Raw genomic sequence first — 13724 nt, 5'->3', positions numbered from 1 at the left:
TTTTAAAATGGGAATAGAATGAAACAAATTAACAAAAGAAAAAAATCTGGAAGGGAAAATAAATAAATTAATAAATAGACAAACAAACAAATAAATAAAATGCCCAGACAAAGCATTATGAGATAGGGAACCTCAAAAGGATGTCACTGAGTTCATTTTGTGTTGGCCATCTACTGCTGGGCATGGGGGTCTGTCTGTAAGAGTTGTCTGTAAACCTAGAGAGACTCCACTGGAGTTCCTTTGTGAGTGGTTATCAGTTAGAGATAGCTTCTGGGTTAGGAATGAGGTGTGTCCACATCCCCCCTTAGCATTGGGACCTCACCTGGCCTAGACCTGGGCAGGCCCTGTGCATGCTGCCTCATGCTGGATTTGGAAGTTCTTGTTTCCTAGGTGCACTTTATCCTCTCTCTCTCTGACAGTTTTTCTGCCTCCTCTTCCACAGGGTCCCCTGAGCCCTGAGGGAAGGGATGTGATAGAGACATCCTGTTTAGAATGAGTGTTCCAAGGTCTCTCACTTTCAGCACATTGTCTGGCTGTGGGTATCGTCTACTAATGATGAAGCTTCTCTGATGATGGCTGAGTAAGACACTGATCTAGGAGTATAGCAGTATGTTGCTAAGAGTCACTTTATTGCTGCCTTTTATTGAGTAGTATTAGATTTCCCCTAGGACCCTGGCCTTTCTAGTCTCAGGTTCTTGGTCACCCAAGCAATATCAAAGATGGATTCCATCTTTTGGAGTGGGCCTGAAATCCAATCAGATATTGGCTGCTTACTCCTCCAAACTTTGTGCCACGATTACACCAGAGTCTCTCACAGGCAGATCACCACTGTTGATCAAAGGGTTTGTGACTGGGTTGGTGTTTACCTTGGTCCTCCGTAGCTTGCAGAGTGCTCTTCAGGACTGTGAACACTAGTCAGGAGGGGTGAAGGCTCTGGGTAGGCACCAGCCCGACTTCTCCATGTTCGATGGGTTCCAGGTGTTGGCTCCAGCCATAGGGCCTTACCAGCAGTTTCGGGAGAGCAACTGACAACCTTGGCAATAGCATGGGTTGTTTGGAGGCTTCCATGGGGCCCCTTTAGCCAACAACTCAAGGAATCTTTTCTTTACAAAAAAAAAAAAAAAAAGTGCAGAGCTCAGGAGATAGCTCAGTGGTAGAGTAGTTGCCTACTAAGTATGAGGCCCTGAGTTCAATTCCCAGCACTGAAAAGAAAGTACATGACTTTTGTTTCCTGTCATCGAGTTGGATCATCCCAGGGATCCAAACATGCACAAAGCGTTGATGCTGTACTCTGTTTTCTAAGGGAATCCCATTCCCTTCTTTCATCTGCCCATGAAGCCTCATTTCCCACGCAGGTGCCTCCCTACGAAGTACCCTGGTACGCTGGAGGAAGAACCTGTCCTAAAAACAAAATGCCGAGTCCTGCCCCAGCCCCTGCAGACATCAGTGAATGCTCTGAAGGTCTGTTTTGCCATCTATTGAACCTGAGTGTCCGAGTCAATTCCACCTAGACCGTGAAATCGGTGAAGATCAAAATTAGACAAAAGAGAGTGTGGGGAGACCATTCAGTCAGTTAAGAGCTTGCCATGCAAAGAGTGAGGACCCGAGTTCGATCCCCTGCACCCATGCCAAGCTTCTGTCTGTGACCCCAGGCCAGAGTCAGCAGTGTGGAAGACAGCTTCCTTGGGGTTAACTGGCCAGCCAGCACAGGCTAAGGTGTGAGCTCCAGCTTCAGTGAGAGACCCTGTCTCAAAAAGTGAGGAAAGTAATTGGGAAAGACATTTGATATCAGCCTCTGACCCTCCACACGACTGGGCACATGTATGCACACCCCAATGCACATGCGCGCGCGTGCGCGTATACACACACACACACACACACACATGCACACACACACGCACACACACATGAACACACAACAATGATGAAGAAGCAAATGTTTTGGGGAGGTTGTCAGGTCCTGGGAAGTGGCATGGCAGTCTGTGAGATGGGACTGGTGGGGAATCAAGTCCCTCGCCCTAATCTGCTAGCTGTGTGCCACGTGACCACGTGCAAGTGACTTAACCTTTGTGAACTTCAGTCTCCTCATCCAAAATCTGCAGCGTGCACTAGTAGCTACCTCATAGGGCTGCTCTGCACTTCGGATGAGAAAGCATGCCCCATCCTTCCTGCATGCATGCTCCCTTACAGGGGTGCTGCACACAGTACCTCTGAGGAGTCCCAGCATTGGAACACGACACCCCATCCTTCCTGCATGCGTGCTCCCCCACAGGGGTGCCGCACACAGTACCTCTGAGGAGTCCCAGCATCGGAACACGACACCCCATCCTTCCTGCATGCGTGCTCCCCGACAGGGGTGCTGCACACAGTACCTCTGAGGAGTCCCAGCATCGGAACACGATGCCTTACCACTCTCTCACTGCAGTCCCCAGGCAAGTCACTGACCCACCTCAAGCCTCAGTTTCTCCAAGAGGAAACAGACAACAGTGTCTCTCCTGCTTCCCTTCAAATTGTTCCAAGCTCCCTCAGGGAGGGCTGAGGCATGAGGAGGAATGGCTGTGAGGGTGAGTGGCATATGGCGAACGGCTGGGCATCTCTGAGTGATGAAAACACAACCCCATTAGCAGGCAGGAGCAATGTGGCTCCCCGGGGGGGCTCCAGCCCAGGCTGTCGCTGACTTAGATTTAATACCTGTGCACAGCACCCCAAAGGCCTCTGTGGGAGCCTGGCTTCAAGCAGAATTCACCAGCATGCCAGACATTCATTCTCCCTCATTAACTGGGGGACACTTTGCAGCCACCCGGCACCACATGAATCTCACGACATTGAAATTGAAGCACAGAGTGTCCAAACAGCCTTGCCCCTGGGCTCGAGGGCAACCGTGGCCTGGCACAGCCCCTAAGTGGCCCTCGGTTCCCAGTGCACACGGCCGGTGTCTTTGTATGCGTCCTGGCACCAGCCACAAACACTGTTTTGTCAGAAGCTTCCTGAGAAAGTTGTGTTGCATTCAGTTGGGCTGAAAGGGACCCACGATGACAAATACCTCCCTCATTTCATTACAGGCACAGTCAGCAAACCCACTGCAAAAGATTAAACCTAGCAGAGAAAAGAACAAGCCTCCATCATCCCTCCTGCCCTTATGCCCTGGCATAAGTTGCCTCCCAAGCTCTTAGCAACTGTGGCCACCCCTGCTACCCCATCCCCTAGAGATGGTTCATCCCTGCAGAAGAACTCAGTTCAGGAGTCCCAGGCCAGGATAAAAAAAAATTGCATTCAGACAAGAATTCATTGGTGGCTTGGAATCTAATAAAGTTAGTGAGGCTGGGAAATGTACTTATCCGCAGAGAAGTGAGGTACAAGGCAATTGTCTAGCTAAATCAGATCAAAAAACCACCCACCCCCTCAAAACCACAAGCCCCATCATTTTCTTAGGCCGTCGGAGGGAGAAACACAGGTTTGTGGTTGCCGGGATCCTTTGAAATCTCTGGTCCAAGGCATCATTTCAGAGATGAGAAGGGCAGCAGCTTCACAAGCCCGACAATTCACCCTCCCCTCCTCTCGGGGACCAGGAACGCCAGTCTTCAGTTTCTTGTGTGTCCTTGGGGTTTCTTTACTCTCCACGTCTGTCTCCACTTGGGGCCTCACTGCTGAGCATGAGCAGCTCCATGTGCAGACCCTAAAGTCTTGAGAGGTGTTCCACGGCCACACAGCTCCCATCGGAGAGAACACCCACCTCCTTCATGTGCCACTCTGCTGGTTAAGCATGTATCCCCCAGAACTTACCAGAACAATCCACACCCACCATGGAAACTTCATGTCTGGGAGATAAACTCCCCTCCAAGTAGCCCCAGAATATGTTGTCCCCTCCAAGTTCCACCAGACCTCCAGGAAGGAGCACACCCTAGATCATTGCCTGCCTCTGCTCAGGGTTCCAGGCTCTGTGCTGGGCTGCAGAAAGAGAACCAGAAATGGCATCAGAAGACCAGCTCCACATCTCACTTCCTGACCTTGTGCTGTTCATGTCACACGGGCTACAGCATCACCATTTTGAAAATACCTGCTACCTCAGGTGATGCATCTGAACCACTGACCCCCAAGTCAGGCATGTGTCTATGAAAATGCCCTGGATGGCTCACATCACGACCAGCCACCCGAGTGGGTGGTGGCGTGGGGGTATCTCCATCCATCCACTGCCAAACAAGTTTTCCTCTTGAGCACATTAGAGAATGGAGTTGCCTGTGGGTGTATAGAGTGGGAGGATCAAAGCCAGGCTGCACAAAGATGACCCAGGCTCCCCCAGTGCTGACGGACTCATCACAAGCTTGGCCTCACTCCTCACAAATGCCCAGGAGGACAATGGGCTTCTGCACCTGAAGAGCTGTGCTGCCGGCACTTCCAATCCATGATGGACTGGGCTCCCTGGGACTCAAAGCCAGCAAGATGACCCAGTAGGTAAAGGTGCTCCCCACCAGCCTGATGACCTGAGTTCAACCCTGGGAACTTACAGTTTGTCCTTTGACCTCCACACCCATACCATGGCACCTCCTCAAATACATAATTAGATGTAAAAGAAGAAAAAAGTTATAAAGAAACCCTCCCTTCCTTAAGTTGCTTTAGTCAAATTTTTGTTTGTTTGTTGGTTGGGTTTTTGTGTTGGTTTTTTTGTTTGTTGTTTGTTTGTTTGCTCCGGAAATGAGCCAAGTAACTAGCACAGGCCCCCACACCTCTCCATACAACTTTCATAATCATGGCAGGGTTTTTTCTTCTTTATTTATTGTGATAAAATACACATAGCATCAACTCACCATATTAATACTTTAAAGAGAATGCAATGTCATTAAGCACATTTGATGCTGTTGAGTCAACACCACTATCTAACACTAGAACATTCTAATCTCCTCCAAAGCATTCCCTCTACCATGAGCAGTGGCTCCCCAGTCTGTCTTCACCCCAAACCCTTCAGCTGCAGGACCACAGATCTGTTTCTTGGCAGATTCTGAACCTCTAGCTCCATTTCCCAGCCTCTGAGAGTAGAGAGAGTAACCACAGTGGCCACTGTGTGTGGCCGTCCTGAGGATCAGCTGGCTGAGCAGCGGGGGACACTGCAGGGTCTACACTCACAGCTTAGTGTGGGCTCTGGGAAGGAGCAGCTGGGGCACACAGGCTGAAGATTTGCCTTTGCCCTGGCTTCAAGGCGTGGCATACAATTGTGTAAACTGAGGCAATGATGCTGAGATTCTGAGAGGTAGACACTGGGGTAGAGAGCTAGGAAGAGGTGCCAAGGATGAGAGGCTGCATTTGACAAGCAGGTCCCAGCAGAAAACTTTCCAACTTTCCTTCGAAACTATCAAGACACGGGAAAGAACACACAGAGACATACAGACACATATACATACATATGTAGAGACGTACATACGCACATATGCATACACACATACAGACACATATACATACATACACAAATACATACCTATACACACAGAGACATACATGCACACATATATGCATACACATATACAGACAGACATATACATACATACAAAAATATATACATATACACGAAGACACATACATATACACATGCCTACAGATAGACATAGATACACACATAGACAAATACATATATATATATATATATATATACATACAGATTTACATATGCAAATACACACACACATACATATGAACACACCAGACTTCAGGACTCGTTGCCATTCTGGATATTAGAAAGCATCACTAAACTTTGCCTCATAAAATAACAATTGCCTGGAAGATCAGCAGAAGCTTCCTCTAGTCCGTATGGTCTGAGGAAGAGACCCCTCACTTACATGGTCATGAAATTGGAAAATGGTGTCTCTACCTCAAGCTACCCATCACCGGGGCAACCAAATGGCTTTTTCTCTTCATTCTCACATGTCTTTCTAAATTTAAAAGGATAATAAATTCCTGGAAAAGTGCAGGAGAGAGGGTACCAGAAGTGCATTGCCTTCTGGGAAGTGAGATTTTTCATGGTCAGAAAAGAAGCAGCCTTGCAGGAGTGCATGATGGGAACTTAACATCCTATGTTGATCCAGAGTGATAGAAAATTAGATATGGAGGGCAGACAATGATATCACCTTGCTACTGTAGACAGCATAAGATGAGCACCAATTAGACACCAAAAACTGTGGAAAGCATGGCCTTGCTTTAGGGTGGACACCAAAAAAACCCTCTGGAGAAGTATTTCAGAAAGAGCCAGAGGAAGCAGAGAAGAGTCTAGTTCTGAAAATGATTGCTACAGGGTAAAGAAAAAATTTTCAGAATGCCTCTTGCCATCCACAGTCAAACTCAAAATACTCGAGAATTCTCATACCCAGCACAATCTCCCCGAAATAGAAAGCCTGGGGTGAGAGTGGGAACAAAGGAATATGACCATAAAAACACTGATAGGAAACTAGAAATATCAATAACACAATAAAAATGTGTTGGTCGATAAAGCTTCAAGCTGAGGTCCAGGGTGGCCAGCATGAGGCCGTATAGCCTGCCTGTCACACAGCCAGAGAGCTGCAAAGTCCGACAGTATTTCTGAAATACTAAGACAAATCGGGAAGCCAGATAATGCCAGACATTGGCTGGGTTGTGTCGATGAGACCCTATGCCCTCCTGGGAGGACTGTGGATGATACAGCCATATTACCAGAAAACATCAAAAGTTAATATGCACAGACACTGAATTAAGACCATGCAATAAGCCCATCAGCACTTGGGAGGCTGGGGTGAGAGGATTGGGAATTCAAGGCTAGTTTTACCCTGTCTCACAAACAAACAAAATACAGATAGAATAAAATGAAATGTTCTACCACTCAGATGACAAGGACCAAGAATTGAAATCACAAGAGAAAACAGAACAGGTAAGGATTCAGAGAATAAAAAAAGGTGCAGAGGACCAGGTATCCAGAGGAGAGACAAGGATGTAGGTGATTATTATATGAGGCAAACATGTGGCATATATTATATACACACATATATCATACATAATATAATGCACGAAACCCCAGTATATAAATAGTAAATATACTATAGTATATACAATGTAAAGTATTTAAAATACAATGTATTTTCCTATATTTACATGTTTTGAGTTGGAAGACTTGAATGTATAAATTGAAGTGTTTCTTATATCCCAGACAAAACTGAGATTGCCACACCCAGGTGTATGCTGGCAAGTTTTTTAAACTCCAAGAACAAAGAAAAACAATCTTTCAGGCATACGGGCAAAGAAAACCAGGTACCTACAAATGAAGAGTGATCAGGTTTGCCCCAGGTTCCTTCTCTGCCTCATGCTGCACTTTCAAAAAGAAGTCATAGCCCGAGAATTTTATACTCAGCGGTTTAGCCTTATGTCAAGGCAGCAGAGGACCAGACCAGCTAAGCAAGTTTACAGCCCCTTTCTTTCTTCAGGATATCAAAAGGTGTTCCTTCAGGCTGACATGTGGAGCAAGATAAATTCATACAACCAGAACAGCATTGAAAACAAAGCTATGCTCTAAAGGGAGCCATGGGAAACAAACAGAGAGCAAGAGAGCCAATGAGGCAAGGAATGTGAGATCAAGTGCTTATTGCAGTAATAAGTATATATGTTTAAGCATCTAGCCATGCGGTGCTTCCCAGAAGCATCTGTCTGTCTGTCTGTCTGTCTGTCTATCATCTGTCTCTATCTATCTATCATCTCTATCTACCTATCTCTATCTCTAATAATCTCGATAGAGTATAAATACAAGGAGGCTCAAAGCTATGATAGGCAAATATGAGCAATAAGTTAATAAGGGCAATGCTATAACTATCAAGCAAGATACATCCCAAGAAGCAGTAAATGACAGAGGTTTATTTTGCCTTCATAAATATTTCAGTTCTTGGTGCAGTCTGTGAATATCTATTAAGTACCTGCTGTTCACACTAGGCAAGGATATGCATGGCTGAAAAATAAAGATACAATTGTGATGAACATTTACGCTCAAAACAACATAGAATGAAAGGCAACAAAAGCCAAACCTGTTGAAATGCTAGGAGGTGGTGGGAGACAATGGAAGGAACCTAACAAGCCTCTCAGCCTTGAAGATCAAGTAAACAAATGCACAAAGCATACAATAGTAACATAATTAGGTTGGTTGTATCTATTATGCATTAGGAGTCTAATAAAGAATTCCGTAGCTTACATCTAAAGATTGAATCATTTTCCCAGCCTCTGTGGAACTTTTACAAAAGTTGATTCTATAAAAGGCCACCAAACCAAATTTTAACACATTCCCAAAGCAGGTACTGCATGGTCCAAATTCTCAAAACAATTGCAGTGAAACTAGATGAAACAAAACTATGAATTAAAATTTAAAATCCTCTCTTCAGTAAGTCTGCAGTTCGGGACTATCTGGAAACTTCCATCCCAGTCTGTTCAGAAACTAATTTGGTTGAGAGGAATAAGGCAGGAGGCCCAGAAGTTAGGGTGTTAATGCTGGAAGCCCCGGTATTGCCAGTTGCTGGGGAAGGCCTGGGAATCACCCAGCAGCAGATGGGCAGCATCAAGCCAAGAATAAGCACTGGTATTGTGAGTCCTTTAGACCTGAGTTCAAGTTCAGCTTCCATCTTTCCTTGACTTTGATGGATGTCTCAGACTGATTAGCAGTCTGTTTGTTCAGGACCACGGTCCTGGGCCTATCGAGGGTTCTCAGCTCTCCCTGGGCATCTTCTTTCCCTGAACTGTTTTTTTTTTTTTTTTAAGATTTATTTATGTGTATCAGTGTGTTGCCAGCACATATGTGTGTGCACCATGTGTGGACAGCACATGTGGAGGTCAGAAGAGGCCGTCAAATCTCTGGAACCGGAATTACAGATAGCTATGAGCTGCCATGTGGGTGCTGGGAATCCAATCCTAGGTCCTCTACAAGAGCAACAAGTGCTCTTAACTGCTGAGCTGTTTCTCCAGCAGCAACCTGCGCCCCCCTCAAAAAAAAAAAAAAAAACAGCAAGTTTTTAAATACTGCTACCTCTTGGCCTCTCCACCCAGAGAGTCTGATTGAGTTGATGTGAACCAAGTCGCTCAGTGCATGGCTAGGATACGTAACCAGAAAGGTGATTTCTCATTTCTGAAATTCTGTGGTACTACGAGACACCTACAGCCTTCCCCTGGAAGCAAGTTCTAGGAGACTAAAGCCCATGAAACAGTAATGCAATCCAATCAAAGTATGTATTATCTCAAATGGTGCAGAAAATGCCAGCTCCAGTTAATATTTTGCACCCAACATGATTTAGACCTGGGGCATATATTGTACTCCAAGACCATTGTAAACACAATGGACCATTTATTCACTGAACAGTAACCACTGTAATTACCTACAGGGCAAACATATGAGGTTATTCGAGCAACAATTAATTGTGGGCCTGGAACTAATGGGACACTAACGGTAAAGCATCAACCAGAGCACAAATCAGAGATCACATCAGAGAACGTGTATTAGATAAGCATCTGAGGGATGCGGTGGGCATACATAATGTCCCAGGTCCTGAGGTAGTCACTCCCAGAATTCCCTAACAGCTTCTTAACTGGTAAAAGGAGGAGGCTTACCATAGGGTTCTAATCTTCAGAGAAAAGTTGTGAATATTATATTGGATAAGACTGGACACAGCTGCTGTTTCTTGTATTCCCTGTGGGACCCATGTGTCAATGTGTCACTTGCAAGCAGGTGTACAGACCTTGTTTGAATTGTTTGGCATTCTTTGTGAATCTGATAAGAGTCACAGAGTCTTGTTTTGTTTTTCCAGATAAAAGAATGTGTGTATCTGTATGTAGTGAAAGACCCATGCAACTCTTCCCTGCAGTGTTTGGAAGGGTTCATGGGCAAGGGTTCCCTCTGTTCTCACTGCACAGTCCAGCCTCCATGTGTATACCTCCCAGTACAGGGATCTCACTTCTGATGCAAGGCTTTCCAGGGTGGGCAGCCCGAGGAGTTAAGAAGCTTCCATGTGTCTAAATGGAATTCCACTCCATGTAGAGTCTTCCCTCTGGTCTTGAGTATCCCTACAATTTTAAAAATAGCCATACATCCTCTACTCTTATCAATCTTGGGGCATCTTTGAAGACTTAGTTAGGGTTCCTGTTGCTGTGGAGAGACACCAGGACTATGGCAACGCTTATAAAGGAAAATATTTAATTGGGGCTGGCTTAGAATTCAGAGGTTTAGTCCATTGTCATCATGATGAGAAGTGTGGTAGCATGTAGGCAGACATGGTGCTGGAGAGGAAGCTGAGAGTTCCACATCTGGATCCTCAGGCAGCAGGAAGAGAGAGACACTGGGCCTGGCTTGAGCTTCTGAAACCTCAAAGCCCACCCCCAGTGACACACCTGCTCTAACAAGACCACGCCTCCTAGTAGTCCCACTCGGTGGTGAGCGAGCATTCAACTCTATGAGCTATGGGGGCCGTTCCCATTCAGCCACTGCAGAGACCTTAGAAGCTGGTTTCTCGGGTGCTGTCTAACCCCACATGGAGTCCATTAGGTTCTCACATGGTCAGCTACAATGGATAGAGTCCGTGAGGGCTGCAGAATAGATGTAGGACATCCAGGGGCCTTAGGAAGCAGCCATATACCCTCTAACCCAGACCAAGGAGAAAGACAGCTCTCCACTGCCTGCCCTGGAGCCCTGGGGAGAGTTGGTAAAAGTAGCAGTAAAGACTTCACATCCACAGCTCAAGGGTCCTGGCTGTTGTCGCTTGGGGTGCTGACCTGGGGCTCATCTATATCAGAATTAGTGCTGCTGTTGTGGCACACGAAGGTCCGGAGGAAGCTCTCAGCATCAAGCAAGCTAGCTTCAGCCCTCCTCTCTGTGTCAAAGATTCAATGAAACAAAAGGAGGAAAAAGAAGGAGCAGAGCAGCCATAGAGGAATTCTTTCAGAACCCCGGAGTAGGAGCGACCTTTCTAAATATCACGCGAAATCTGACAAAGCAAATGGAATAAAGAGAACCTCAACCATGGGTCAAACATTTTTTTTCTTTAAAATTGTTTTAGTACATTTGTGTGGGGGAGCACTTGTGAATGTGTGTGTGTGTGTGTGTGTGTGTGTGTGTGTGTGTGTGTGTGTGTGTAAGCCCACGCAGGAGCACGTATGTGGAAGCTTGAGTCTCTTCTACCATGTGGTCCTAGGGATTGAACGTTGTCCAGCTTGGCGGCAAGCTCCTCTGCGCACTAGGCCATACATCTCCCTGACCCCCAAACCGTTTCTATGTGGTAAAAGACTATGAATGACGGCAAAACTGTTAATAACTGGAAAACCAGGGACCTCAATCTCTGCCTTAATATAAAAGATCACTTTTTTACAGACAAGGAAGGGTAAGAGTAAAATTGGAAAGGGGACAAAGGATAAGAGTCATTTCCGTCCGGAGAGGAACTACAGATTGCTCTCCGACCTTGGGGGAGACTCGGCCTCGGTCCCCGGGAGATAAATGCAAATGAGAAGTGCAGCCAGATGCTGTTTCCCCACCATCTCACTGCAAGGATCAAAAAGGTCGAAGCTACCTTCTGTGGATGAGGCTGGGGGAAGAAGAGCAGAGATCAGAGGGAGTGTTAGGAAGTGGTGACATTTAAGCTGGACAGATAATTAAAATCCAATTTAACAACTTACTGGCACTTAAAAGAGAACGAAAAAATAATAAAGGGAAGGGTGGACAGATCTGACTACCGGGTGTAAATTAAAATACCATGTGTAAGGACGAACAACACGAGGTTCGTGACAGCCATGATCGGCCACGTTTGAAGGCTATGCGTTCTCAACGTCTTTAGATGCAACTAAAAAGCACCAGAGTCCCACTCGGTGATGAAGGCATGCAAAAGCACTTACTAAAATAGGACCCACTCCTTGGGAGCCACCCATGGAAAAAGGCTCAACAGTATATATAACCATGAATGTAACAGGATCCCATTTCTGTGGTGGCTCATTATAAAATTACATAGGAAAACGGTGTGCATTCCCTGTTGACAAGAATGTGGTGAGACCGGACCTTGAATTATCTCTGACTTGCAGATATACAAAGTGGGTAGAATATTTTCAGGTTATTTAAATATGAAGTTATTAAAGATTTGCAGTATTTATTTATTTATTTATTTATTTATTAAGTATTTTTGAAGCAGAATCTCGTGGAGCCCAAGCTGGCCTCAGAGTAGCAGAGGATAATCTTGAATTTCTGATCCTCTACCCCCTGAGTGCTGGGATTATACATCTCTGGGGAGGGAAGCCATGTCTTCATGCATGCTAGTCAAGCATTCTACCAACCACACCACTTGTCCAGGTCTGTACCTGAAAACATCCAGGCTGTCTTATGGAAAAACCCTGAAATGGAGGGTGAAATGCTCTGCACCAAGACGCCCATGTGACAATGATAACAAATGTGGCAAACAGTAGGGCAAATGAAACAGTGTTAGTGTCCCTAAATTAAAGATGACTCAAAAAAACTAGCCTGTTCACATGCCAGACAAGGATGCCGATAATAAAACGCTGCAAAGAGTTTCAGGCCGGAAGTTTCCTTGCTTAAATGGGGAAACAGTTCATTTGTGTAAAGAGAATGGTCTAATAAAAGGAAAACAAACAAACAACAACAAAAAAAAAAAACCACTGTTCGCAAAGAAAGTTCTGGAATGGAACAGATCACGGTATTAATGGTTCCATTTCTCTGGGGAAGTGTAGCTTGCTGGTCCAGCTAACCCCTTTCTCCTTAGCTAACACTCTTTTTTATCTTCTCTTCAAGATTGCTCTTCCAGAGGACCAGAGTTTAGTTTCCAGCTCACATCTGCCTGTAACTTGAGCTCCGGGGCATCTGTCGCCCTCTTCTGGCATCCTCAGGCACCTGCACTCACGTACACACCTACACAAAGACTCACGCAATGCACAAAGCTAAATGAAACCTCTGTACCAAGTGAGAAATGCCCTCCAGGAAGGACTGGGTGCAAGGCCCCAATTTAAAAAGTGTCCTCTCTCGTTTTCTCAGCTTTCCTTTGCCGCCACCACGCCTGTTCTTGCGGATAAGAAGAAGTACCCATATTTCTTCCGGACGGTGCCCTCTGACAACGCGGTGAACCCGGCTATCCTGAAGCTGCTGAAGCACTTCCGGTGGCGGCGCGTGGGCACACTCACGCAGGACGTGCAGCGCTTCTCCGAGGTACTCCTGGCTCACATTTTGAGAGGCTTTCACGATGACACTTCCCTACATATGCGTCATTGTATCTAGCTCCAGTAACCTACCTGTCCCTCCTTCTCTCACCTTCCTCTCCCTAACTGTCCCCTTAGTCTGTCTCACACCATCATCCTCTCTTGTCCTGCCTCTGCCCTTTCTCTGCTCCCTTTACTCTTGACTCCCGTTCTGACTTCCTCTCCCACATCCCTTTTGGTTTAGAATCCAGCCTTCTAGAACTCATCTCAGCACACACATTTAAACCCAAATGACTTCATACCACAGATGAATAATTTCGCTTTTCATTTGCTCTGCAGTGGGTCCCAGAGACCTTGATTGAACTCCTGTTTAATAGGGTGGTGCGTGCACTCAGACGGGTGCATTGTAGCTCATGGAACCAGAGCGCTGGGGGTGTTCACAGCCTTGTACCTCACAGCCTCCACCTCAGGCCTGTGTGTGCATGTTGACAATGTTTTTCTAAAAGTGAAGTTACAGGCTATTAAAACTGGCCAGAACTGACTTCCAGGAC

General features: G+C 46.0%; 1 protein-coding gene across 1 annotated transcript in view; it reads left to right on the top strand.

Annotated features, from left to right (window-relative positions):
• Positions 1–13724, top strand: part of Gabbr2 (gamma-aminobutyric acid type B receptor subunit 2) — a 356621-nt gene that overhangs the window by 141742 nt on the left and 201155 nt on the right. The window contains exon 3 of the mRNA XM_006973681.4: positions 13013–13183. Within this exon, the coding sequence (XP_006973743.2) occupies positions 13013–13183 (171 nt within the window). The remainder of the gene's footprint in view (positions 1–13012; positions 13184–13724) is intronic.

The sequence above is a fragment of the Peromyscus maniculatus genome, chromosome 2, assembly GCF_049852395.1.
Source record: "Peromyscus maniculatus bairdii isolate BWxNUB_F1_BW_parent chromosome 2, HU_Pman_BW_mat_3.1, whole genome shotgun sequence".
NCBI lineage: Eukaryota > Metazoa > Chordata > Mammalia > Rodentia > Cricetidae > Peromyscus > Peromyscus maniculatus.
This window is presented reverse-complemented; position numbering and strand designations above follow the sequence as displayed.